The sequence below is a fragment of the Falco peregrinus genome, chromosome 10 (assembly GCF_023634155.1).
Source record: "Falco peregrinus isolate bFalPer1 chromosome 10, bFalPer1.pri, whole genome shotgun sequence".
NCBI lineage: Eukaryota > Metazoa > Chordata > Aves > Falconiformes > Falconidae > Falco > Falco peregrinus.
In genome coordinates this window covers 33,553,739-33,566,063 of record NC_073730.1, presented here as the reverse complement: position 1 = coordinate 33,566,063, position 12,325 = coordinate 33,553,739, and the positions used below count along the sequence as shown (strand labels likewise).

The 12,325-nt window shown below is 51.6% G+C and overlaps 1 protein-coding gene across 1 annotated transcript in view; it reads right to left on the bottom strand.

Annotated features, from left to right (window-relative positions):
- Positions 1–8,830, bottom strand: part of SGIP1 (SH3GL interacting endocytic adaptor 1) — a 54,156-nt gene extending 45,326 nt beyond the window's left edge. Inside the window, exon 1 of the mRNA XM_055815502.1 lies at positions 8,505–8,830. Within this exon, the coding sequence (XP_055671477.1) occupies positions 8,505–8,514 (10 nt within the window). The 5' untranslated portion in view covers positions 8,515–8,830. The remainder of the gene's footprint in view (positions 1–8,504) is intronic.
- Between the last annotated feature and the right edge of the window lie 3,495 nt (positions 8,831–12,325).

Sequence of the window (12,325 nt, the reverse complement as noted above, 5' to 3'; positions counted from 1 at the left end):
TTACATCTGGGTACGTTTGTGGCTTTCATTCACAGCTGGTACACACACAAAAATGCCAGATGCATTTCTAAAGGTTGCTGTGCTATTTCAGAAGTTGTCCAGGACAGGCTCTCACTCCCAAATGACACTCAAGATTTTTATTTTTAGGGGGTTTTAGGTTTTTGGTGTATCAGGGAAGTGTTGCCAAGCAGCTGCCAGAGGGCACTGGGTGGTCTGCAGGGCAGCTCCCTGCACACAGCACATCCAGGGGAAACTCACCCACGTTATACCCCCTGTGATGGTGTTCCCTCCACCCCCTGCACACATACAGGAAAAAAACAAAACAAAACAAAAAAACAACCCACTGCAAACCTCTCCTTTTCCTTGGAAGGCTTTGCCATTATGTCTGCTCCATGGCTGGAGCCATGGCCATCCCACAGCCCTGTTTCAAAGGGCATCTCCCCAAACCCCACTGCCTGCACACACCACAGGCTCCCAGCAACTACTTTGACAATTTCCTACGAAAAGCACACCAAGTGGGCAGTCGTGCTGTTTATGCAGAATGTAAGGACTTAATAAAACCCACCAGAATCCTTGCCTGGGCACAATGCTAAGAAACCGCCTTCCACACAGCCCATGACTTCTCCATGATGGCCACCCCGCTGCAGCGGACATCTGTGTGACCCTCCACGAACGCCCACTCCCCGTTTCCCAGGTGGAGAAGAGGACACCCAGGCTGGGTTTGCCACCTGCGTGAGGGCAGGAGTTGCTTCCCCGGGAACAAGGTACAACACCGGGCAAGCTGCCAGGAAAAAGCATCACTTGCTCTTGAATTTGGTCATCCAAAAAAAAAAAAAATTGCAATATTCACATTTGCATATGATAAAGCTTTACACCCAAAATAAAGCATGACCAGACACTTTTTTCCAGTTCCTCTCTCCATCTTGTTCCTCCCACGGTCTGCTGTCAAACCAATACCTCGATTTTAAAGCAGTGATTAACTGTGACAATAAGTGTAACTAAAAATAAGGGCAGGAGACCTGACCCAAAGAAACGCTTCATTTCCAGGCACGTTTAACACAAACCGACGGAGCTTCTTCTGCCCATCTGTTACTCCACAGAGGAGCTGTGCGGCGTGAGGTCCCCAGGTGAAATGAGCCAGGTAAACAAGCAGCATAAATGACCTTATTATTAACTTAGACAGCACAAATGGCATTATTATTAGCAACTTAGACAGCATAAATGACATTATTATTACTGACCTATATAGGTTTCTTTTGCATCTTCTGCACTAACGCAAAAACCAGGCCAAATCCCTGCAAAACTAATAAACCATATTAAAAATCAAGTCTGACATTTGGAAGGGCTTTTTAAGAGGAACCTAAAAGCACCCTAGATGAGCTCATCAGGCACATGCAGCAACACCACCAGCTCCAAGCAAACCCCACCAGTGAAGAGGTGGCTACAGGACAGCTTCCAGCAGCACTGCACTTATTAATTTATCTGCTGACAGCAAAATACTTGGGGAAGATTATTTTTAATCATGCTGCTCCCAGCAATAATGAATAATAATAATAAAAAAGTGCCTCTCCAGAAGAACAGAGAGCTGGCTTTGCATCCATCCACTGACCACCCCAAGCCTGGTCCCGGCAAAGGGGGCGTCAGTTCTTCAGGGAAGATTTTGATACAGTTATTTGGTTGTGGGGGTTTTGTTTTGCGTGGGTTTTGGGGTTGGGTTTATTTTTTGGTTGGTTGGTTAGTTGTTTTTTTTGGTTTGGTTTTTTTTAGAACAGTCTCATAATACCCAAGTTTATTTTTATTTTCAGCTGATGTAAAAGCTTCTTGTTAAAAAAAAAACAACTCATCCAGGCTGATGTTTTAGTCATGAGCTTGTTCTTGAAGCTGATGCTGCCTGTAACAGGAGCTGGGCAGGGGATACAGCCCGTCTCACCTGCACCCACAGGCGATAGGCACGATTCTCGGCAGCATTTTAAGAGAAGCACAAACCAACCAAACGTCCACTCACACACATATTTAAAAACCTGACACCCATTTATTATTAATTGGCTCTAATAACAAGGTGCATCTTTAATTATTTCTATAGATCCAACTCTAGAAAACCAATATATTTGTGGGGCCGTATGAAATCCTGTCGGCACCCGGGCACAGCTGCAGCTGGGTGGTGAGGGCAGGCTCTGCCTGCAGCATCACCAGGCTCAACCCATCCCAAACATCCCTGCAAGATTATTTCCACACATCCTACACACGATGACATTAATCTCAAGTTGATGTTTCAAATTCCTTGCAGCACGTAGGTGGAGAATTTCAAGAGATTATTCCCCCCCCCGCCCTCAATAACTCTCTCTCTCAAAACCCCCCCACCTAATCACCACACAAAAGTGTCATAATTTAAATTCAAAGAAAGATGTGCCAAAGACAGGGGTGCTCTTCCAAGGCTGGGATGGGTAAGGAACAGCCTCCAGATAATACGGGATGCAAAGTAGGATTCCTCCAGTCTTGGTACCTCACTTTTTCAAACCATTGTCAGCACTGACCCAGTGCAAATAAGGGCCTGGTAGAGGATTTCCCCTTCCCACCTCTGCAGCGAAGCCCACCGGAGTGCAGGGGAGGAGGGGGGGTGTTGTAGGACAGGGCAGGAGCTCCATGCTCCCCAGCCGTGAAATTCCAGCTGGTGGCTCCCAGGAAAGCACTCACCTCCTGGGCAGCCGTGCTGGCACCAGTGACTGCCTGGGCACCAGCTAGAAAATCAAAAACACCAAAACCTAAACTGAAAATTCAAATGAAGCATTCTCTGAGGCTGCAAGTGCAAAAAAACCAGTAGCTATAACCACCACAAGCCTTACTCCTCTCTCATTCACACAAATAAAGCAAAATAAAACCAACCAACACTTCAAATGCCCCCAGAAACATCAGCCTGCAACTGAACTGCTACGAAAAGCAAATAGCTGAGGCTACTGAATGGCTGGCAAGGCAAACAGGGCTGCACTGTGCGCTGCTGCACTGCGCGTGAATAACCCGCCCGCGAACCAGCACGTGCCGTGGCAGCCAGGTGTTTGCTTTTTCCCTACTGAACCTGTAGAACTCACATATATTGCCTTAAAGTTTAAGAAAGCAGCTATATTGAGGCAGCAGGGAAGAGGGGAACGGTACCACACGGAGCTTTGCTCGCAGCCCAGGCAGGGAGACAGGCAGCATCGCACCCCAGTGACTTCAAGGGCAGGTGGATCTGTAGCTGAAGTCTTAACTACAGCAAGTTTTGGGCATCCAAAGAGTTTACGGTCACTGGTTTGGGGAGGTCTGCTTTCCCCTGCTTTCCACTTTTCCCTCTGTGTTGCCCCTCTCAGATCCTGGCTGTGGGTTAGGATCCCTGGCACAAGAACTGGGTAAATCGCATCAATACCACCCACAGCTCCACAGCCTCAGCACCAGCTTTTAGGGAGGGTATTTCCACACCCAGCCATGGTTTTCCACCTTTAACTGCTTAAGACCTGTGACAGATGCTCAAGAAGCACAGATGCCCGATTTAACCTGTAATCTTTTCCTAAAGTGTCTGTACAATGTGAATAAGGTCAATGAATCACGCAGAAAGCTTCTGCCTCAGCAGAGAAGCCCAAATTGCTGCGCTTGGGCGCCAGTTCGCAGCACCCATGGGCACGTGTTAAACTGGGGCTCCCTCCATGGAGGCATTTTGCAGACACACACCACATATGGTTGCTGAGTTTTGCTGTATTTTCTGTCCTTTCTACCCCAAAACCAAACCCTGTTTGGGTTTTGCTCCAGCCACTACATCCCATGGATCACTTTGGTTTTGCTGCCTTGCCTGTATTTTGTTTAACCCCCCCTGCCGCTGCCTCAGCCAGCACGTGTTTCCACCAGATGGGTTTTAACCGGCAAGCACCACCAGCCCCAATCCAAAGCATTTCCCAGATTCCCGGGGTTTGGGGGGGGGGCTTTCTCCTTGGTGGTTGTTGGTCTTGAGCTAGAGCCGCTTATCCCTCCTCTTCCTTAGCGCAGGGAGACGCTGCCCGTGGGCTAGAGCTAAAGAAACCCAGGCCAGCTCAGTGGGAAGGGTTGGAGCGCCCGTAAAAAGGGATTAGTCGTCTTTTCCACCCCCTGCCATAGACTGGAGGTTGCTGCTGCAGCCTGTTCAACTGAACAAATTCAATCCAGGTGGACAGGGACATTCTTCAGGTGCAGCTTCACTGGCCCAGCTCCAGCCTGGGGTGCACAGTGCTGAAGCACCCCACTGCAGTGCAGGAGCACCCCACTGTCCCCCCCAGGCGGCTCTGGGCTGGGCACACTGACCACATCCCCGCCTTTGAACACACAAACCGAAGAGCTAAAGAGCTCCATGCTGCTTCTCTTGCAAATGCTTTGCTTCCCAACTCCCCATTTTCACGTGCATCATCCTCAGTAGCTCAGCACCTCAGCCTTCCCATGCAGGGCAGGACCAGCCCACCCCCCTCCACCCCCCCACCCCACCCCCCCCCCCAAAAAAAAAAAAAAGGCTTTATGCATGTCTCCTAATTGGAGAAGCGGCAAAATATCCCCAGCCCTGTGGCCACCCTGGGCTATGAGGGGAGCTGAGCTGCTGGCTCAGGCACAGCATCACTCCTGTGCTATGCAGGGCAGACAGAAGGGTCAATCAATCTTTTCTTGTATTCATGAAAAAAATTGGTTTCCTCCCCAGTGCCAGGTCTGCCAGGCAGCAGGTCTGAAAATAATCCCCCTTGCATCCCAGAGGACGCAGCTGGAGGTGCTCCTGCAAGCCAAAGCCCTGAGACTCTTTGCAAGACAGAGTTCAGTGCTGGGTTCCAGCTCAAGAAATGGATCCTAATTTAGTGTTACAGCCCTCACATATTTTCTGGGATGGTTTTGCCATCCGTGCCTGAATTTATGTTAATCACCTCAAACCTGCTGTTGGCTTTCTGAAATAAAACACAATTGTTTCTACCAGGTCATTCCCTTGCCAAGTCACACAGCCAGCACTAAGCCCATTGAAATACACCATTTACTGAAACCCAACTGAATTAATTGAAACAGAGACCACCTAAAATATAACAAAGCCAATTTTCTTGCCTAATCAAGGAAAAGGCTTTTTTATGTGCCATTAGCTGCCTCTGGCCCTAGTACCACCTGCTCAGCACGATGAAAACATCAGGCCTGGAGACAACCATCGCTAAAAGATGATGCAAGAAAGTTTCTGCCATTTTGGATGTGACCAGTCATCTCTGGAAGCTCCCAGAATGACCAAGGCCCCCAGAAACAAGCATAAAATAGCCTGGGGAGGAGAGTCACAGAGAAATTTCCATTCTGAGAAAGCTTCTCCCCATCAAATGTCTGGTTTGGGCTCTGAAGAAATGCAGGTACCACCTCCTGCAGGAGAAACGACCTTCTCCAATGTAACCATGGCTGCTCCCATCAGCCGCAGGGCTGCCCAACCTTCCCGAACATGGCAGGGCTGCTGGCTTGAGTGATGTGCTGCAGCAGTGATTTCAAAACTTAATTAAGCCACATAAAATACCATCAGTACATTGGAGACGCAACAGATGGATTAAAAACAGAGATAAACTTGGATCTTGTGCACGGATGTTTACCTTCACGACGCATCCAGAGCATTTCTGAGCACTGATGAGTTATTTTGCAGCCAAAGGGAACATCTAAACGCCCTGACACCGATGGCCCCATGGGCAGAGACCCTGCCGTGCGTGGTGGCACCTCTCCGGCAGCACCCTGGAACACAGACCCAGTGCCGACACACCACAGTTTTGCTGCAGGTTGTTTTTGCCAACTCAAAGGTGGGGGAAGGAGTGGGGTGTTATTCCCCATCCCCAACACCTTCTTCCCACCTGCTAGAGCCAGGCCAAGCACAGCAAGCCCATCCCCACCATGGGTGGCAACAGCAGCGCTGGGCAAGCGGCACCACGCAGGGCACTGTCCACTTGTGGTGGCTGGAACACCCCGTGGCACACGTTCACTTCTCCTCCCAGCAAGGACTGCTTCTTGAGACAGCATCCATGCTTTCATTTTTTTAGACGTCATCGTGACTTTTCACTGTGTGCTTAAAAACACATGTTTTTTTCCCCATCCACCAGGAGAATGAGAAAATATTCCATACAGGACGCAGAACAAACTAGTACAAGTCACACAACCTGCATCATTGCCAAGGAGCCAAATTCTCTTGTTTCCAAAGAAGAGAATCCAAAACCATCAGCTGGACCCGGTCCACCCCACCAGCCGTGGGTGATGCTGGGTGGCCCCATGTTCTGCGCCCCAGGGGTGCTGGGGCTGCCCTGGGGCACTGGCATGTGCCAGGTGGGCACAGCCCAGCTCCAGCCCCAGCTTCCAGCACAGCATCCAACAGTTTGGTGAGACAAGTGATTTAAATAACTCTAATAATAAAAACCCTTTAACATGGTGACTGCAGGGAACTGTAGGAATTTTATGAACATTTAAAAACTTTCAGACCTAATTAAGCTAAACATTCAAAAGCATTATTATATTAAAACAAAGCATCTCTGCAAGGTGTCAGTGTTTCAGTAGGATATTGGTCACAAAAGTTTCACTCTTCCACAAATAAAGCCAGTTTCCAACTTTTTAAAAATTGATCAAAAGCAGTAATTAATTCTTCTAATTTTCTCACTTCCGTTTTAACACGCATTAGCTAGCTGGGGATCAACGTGTGAGGCATTTCAATAAGTCACAGAAAACAGGGAAACTTTTTATGGCTAGTATTTCAAAATATTTTTTTTTGTTGTTTTACATGCAAGACCAGTTCATGAAAGGTGATTCCACCTCTGTCACCCTCCGGTGTGGGGCAGGACCCCCGGCCAGCACCCCCCTGCCCTATCCACAGCAGCACGCCACGGGCAGTTCACTAGCAAGGCAAAAATCCTCAAGGAAAACAAACAAATCCCAAACAAAAATCCCCATCAAACCAACCAACCAAGAAAACCAACCAACCAACAAAAAAAAAAAACCCTCCAGCCACCTTCCCCCCCGCCCCCCCAGCCTCAAAAGTAGCTAAATAAACCAAGAATGACAGCAGGCCAACACCAATTTATCTACATTAATTCCTCCATTAGGCACTTCTGGAAGAAGCTGTGGTTAATGAGACCCTCCCCGAAACGCCCTGTTCTTGCACCGGCTGTGTGCCGGCTGCCCAGCGCGTCACGTATGCCAGAGCGGTGCCATGGGGTCCATGTCATGGTCTAAAATTCACTGGGATTAATTTTATCAGTATCAGAGAAGACATCGAAGGCATTTTCTCATATCACAGGACAATAACGCTCATTTTCTTAACACCATTCCAGCACGCTCACAGCCGGCTGTCGCAGCAACCGGATTTCCAAGGTGAGGCAAATGCCATAAGTCAACCCAAGAAGCCGGGGTGCCATGCAGCCCGGGGCCCCCCTAGGTTAGCGTGGCGCCACGGGGTGCAGGGGCACGCCAGGAGGCACCCATTTTCTGCCTGTCATCTTGGGAAGGCCGGGTGGCCGCCGGGCTGGCATGCTGGCAGCGCTGCGAGCACAGCGCTGGATGCGGCTTCACACAGCCCTTGCCGAGATGGGCCCTCCTGCCTCGGCCAACGGGCCGTGAAAAAAAAAAAATTGATCTTGTTGGCCCTGAAGCATCTATTCTGCTAGAAAATTTAAAAATTAAGGTCTTGCTTTCCCTGCACCTTCCTCCAGAAGGCATTAAAAAAAAAAAAAAAAAGGCACTTTACATATGGCTGAGACAAACGACATCGGTTAAAATTTCTTTAATGCCCAGGGGCTTTTCCCACGCACAATCAGACACAGTCTCACAACGCTCCCGAAGGATCTCATGCCTGAAGCCCATATTTCATTCTCATTTCCTTTTTTATTCCAATAAGCCTGAATACAACATCCCCCCCTTTCCCCACAGCCTGCACCTTCGCACCAGGGACACTACATGGCAAAAATTATTTTCAATATCCTTGTTTCCTCCTAAAAAGCTGCTCGGCCACACTGTGAAACCACTGAATCCCATCCATCACCCACAGGCTTTACAGCCCCCGGTCTGTGCACACAGATAACTCTTAAATCCATCCTCCAGGCATCACGTCGGGCTGGGGGAGCGCCTTTCCGAGCAGAGGGTAAGATAATGCCTCAAGGACCCAAGCGCCGCGCAGCCTAGCCCAGCCGGGCTCCCTGCGCCTGCCCCGGTAGCTGGCGGAACCGGTGGCTCTGCCAGCGGCACGGGCGCCTGCACAGCCCCAACTGCCTGCACAGGGCTGGGGCTGGAATTGCAAATAATCTGATGAGCTTGATATTATATCACCATCCACCAGCTTGCCAGCAGTGGGCAGGGTGCTTCAGTTTGATTGGGATTAGGGGGGAGGGGAGGATTTTATTTTTTACTATTATTATTTTATTTTTTTAAAAAGGAAAAAGGATTCCCACACACAGGTTCAGTGATTCTTCCACCATTGCTTTTAAAACTCTAGCGATCCCAAAAGACATGCTCAGATCATCACCTACCTTCCATCATGGTGGCAGAATTGCATTCCTCAATTTCCAAGGAGCCTGAAAAAACACAGGAGAATACGATCCCAGTTACCAGATACTTAACGTAAGCCCTTCAATCAAATGCCTCCGATCCCCGGCTCGTTTAGCTGCCAGAATAACAAGGAGGAAAAAAAAAAAAAAAAAAAAAGTGCCGAGGCTAAGGGCAGGCCATGGATGCTGCTGTGCCTGTATCACCTCCAGGATCACCGGAGGATGCTGAGAGAAAGGGAGGACGAGCCGAGCTCGGCTCCGGCGCAGCCGGTCCCTCCCGCCCCACACCTCCTCACATGCGCGCTCGCTCCCGACACACCCCCCCGGGAACACACCAACCTATTTCCCATTTTATCCCCCCCCCCCCCCCTCCCCACTTTCACCAAAATGCATAACCCTTCTTCGTACCTCGTGACGCACTTCCCCTCCCTGTAATCCTATTGCAGCGGCTGGGGGAGCCAGATTAATGACCAGGCGCTGTCAGATTAGGAGCGTGCGAGGGGACCGGCTGGGAACGGGGGGAGAAAAAATAAATGCAGCGGGGTGGGCGGCGGGCGCGAGCTCCGGCACGCTGGGCGAGCAGCAGGCTGCGACTGGGGCGCGCATCCGCGGGTGCCGGGGCCTCCTCGCCTCTCCCGCAGCCATTCGAGAGAGAAATCCATCAGGCTGACGTCACATCACCAGCAATTAGCCCCGAAAGGATGATGCGGGAGAAATTTCTCCCCGACTGCCTTCTGAGAGCGCCTGGGAATTAATTCCACATGAAGAACAGCCGAAGCATCGCCGGAGCGGGGAACAAAAGAGGCTGGGGAGAGAGTGGGGGGGCTGCAAGAGCCACCCTCAGCCTCCGCCTGGGACACCCCCCACCACCATCCAAGGACCCCTGCATCTACCATCACCATGGCCAGCAGCAGCTGGTACTACTGTTGCTCTACAAGATGCCACCTGAGCCTGTCCCAGCAAAGTGCCACATCCCCCCTTTTCTCTCTGCGAGCCCCCGCAGCACAGAGCCTTGCCACGCACCAGCCAGCCCCCCCCGATGGATGTGCAAACCCCACCAGCCTGAGCTCACCATTTCTCAGAGCTGCTACGAGGGCAGAGGGAGCGTGGCTGGAGGGCACTGGCAATGCCAGCGCTGGAGTAACCCAGGACACTGCTAGGATCACCCCATAAATACACAAGATACAAAACTGGTTCTGGCAAAACCAGCTTTAAACCACCTCCCAAAGTCTGGTTATATGATTTTCTTTTGCTGGCAGGGAAGATGCATTCAAGCCCCTTACACACATAGTGAAGTAGCCCCCGCGCACAGCCGCGAGCAGGGATGCGCTCACCCAAAACAGCATCCATCGCTTCGCGGGACAGCGGGGACAGCCCCAGCCCGGGGCGAGGGGACCCAGGCATGTGGGACCATCCCTGCGGCCACCACCGCAGCTCAGCGCCCAGCAAGGACGGGGATTACGGCCACCAGCACCACCCTGCATGCACAGAGGAGCTGCCTCCCCACCTCCGCTCTGGTGGGGCACAACCAGCCTGCCCCAGCACCTCGTATGTGTGGCAGGGGCTTAACTTCTACCTCTCACCCTGCGTCACCATCGTTAAGACCATCTCAGTCACCAGGTACATTTCTCAAGACTTCACCTTGCTCACAAGCAGGGAGAGCAATACCTGCATTGTTTTTCCTGTTAAAAAAAAAATATATATGTCCCATTTTCCCCCATTAAAAAAAAAAAATATATATCCCATTTCCCCTCCGTTAAAAAATCCAAAAGCCAAGCACCTCCAAGAATTTAGATGCACCAATGGGGAAATGAGCTCCAACACCACAACCAAGTCTCCGGCACCAAGTGTCCCCAGGACCAAAGTGTCCCCAACTACAGCCCCCACCCATCCCAGCCGGCCAGAACCCCACCGCCCGCCCGGGATTATTTAGCAGATGGCTGGTTTAATCCCTGCAAGGAGCCCCTACGACCTGCCTCAGCTGCCAGCACTTTCAGCACAGGCAGCGGGCTTGCGGGGAAGGGTGCCCAGCGCCTGCTGGAAATCCGTCTGTAATCCCAGGGCAAGCGCAACATGCCAAACACTGCGCCGCTCTGCCCCAAGCCACACCGAGGACCCAGGCTGGCACACATGGCAGGATGCCCAGGTGATGCACACACACCTGCTGTGCCCAAATCCCTCTGGGACACACCGGAATAACACTTCTGCTCTGAAATCCAGACAGCAGGACACGGCGCCACCGGAGCCAGGCGGCTCCGCTTCCAGCCGGGAAAGAGCTGGCAACCCACCTCCTGCTGCTCCTCGGCAGGGCTTGCAGGCCTTGAACCAGCGAGAAGAGCTGTAGTCTCCCCTGCGAACCCCCTCCCCAAGCTGGGTGAAGGGCAAATAAATTATTTTCACCAAATTCCCCCGGGTTCCAGCAGGCTCCACGTGGTGCTGGCACGCACCGCACGCGCGGGAAACTCACGGGTTGGGGCTAAGCATGGCGCAGCTCCAGCCTCGCTTGGCTCTGCGGGGCGTCTCGGCCTTATGAAATAATCCCTGCCATGTGGCAAGACCGAAACTCGTCTTCCTGAGGGCAAAATGAACCCCATGCTAACACCACCACAGAGCTGCTCCCTGCTCTTCCCAGAGCTGGGAGGCACAGGGAGAGCCGGCTCACTGCGAGAGCACACCCGTCTCCCTGGAGAGGGCAGCGTGCCGATGAGCCCTTCTCGTTTCAAGGTAAAATTCCTATTTATGGATTCCCAAACAATTTCCAACCACTTTAGTGGACACATGGACATTTCTCAGCAAAAGTGCTGGAAAACTCAGGCAGCTCCTGAAGGATATGCATTTAGGCAGCTGCAAGCAAACATCAACAGACAAAATAAAAATAATAATAATAAAAAAAAGGCAGAAAATTAATCACCAGAGTGCATTACTCATATCTGAGCAGTCATGCTTTAGGTACATGTGACAGGCACCGTGGGAGCGGAGGAGCCCAGCTCGTCCCCTGGCTGGCCGGGGACACAGTGCCCCAGGGCGGGTGCAGAGCGCGGGGCGCAGCATGGATGTGGATGGGGATTTGCTAAATAAAACTCCAATCCGCCAGCCTCGTCCCGTGTGGGAGCTGGCCCTGGCAAATCCCCCGGCATTAACAGGCAGCCGGTGGATTGTTTACATCTCTGCGTTCGTGGCTCCGCAACCCTTTCGCTAAACCAAAACTAAACCTTTACTGAAAATAAGTTTGTCCTTTATCTGCTCCTGGTGGAAATGCCATGGGTGACACCAGACTCCCTGGCAGTCTCACCACCGATGGCTCCTGGCGCTGCACAGCGCTGGGGAATTCTCCCCCATCCCCTGCAGAACAGACTTTCCAAAGTTCAACCGTTTGCCTCTTCCCTTATAAAACTCACATCTTCCCTGCAGGGTGCCAGAGGTTGGTGTGTGTTTGCTGGAGGTTAGAAGTCCTGGGACGCAGGAGCGTCACAACAAACGTGGACATGCATGCATTGCTCTAGGACAGCTAAAGACAAACCCAAACCCTTGCAGAGGCTGCCGCTCAGACTCTGATAAAGTGCCATATTGACAAGATTCCTTGTTCAAAAGGCTTCTCCCTACCAGGAAAGGGGGCTGGGAGATGCAGGGTCCCACCAGGACCACCATGCCCAAGCCTCCAGGGAGCTCAGGTGGGCGCAGAGGCAGATCAGCCAGATCCGGAGCACCAAATGCCCCTGCATGGTCCTAGAAACGTGGCCACCTGCAAATCTGTGCCGAAAGAGACTGCACCCACGATTCTACCGCGCCCCACCACCCTGCAT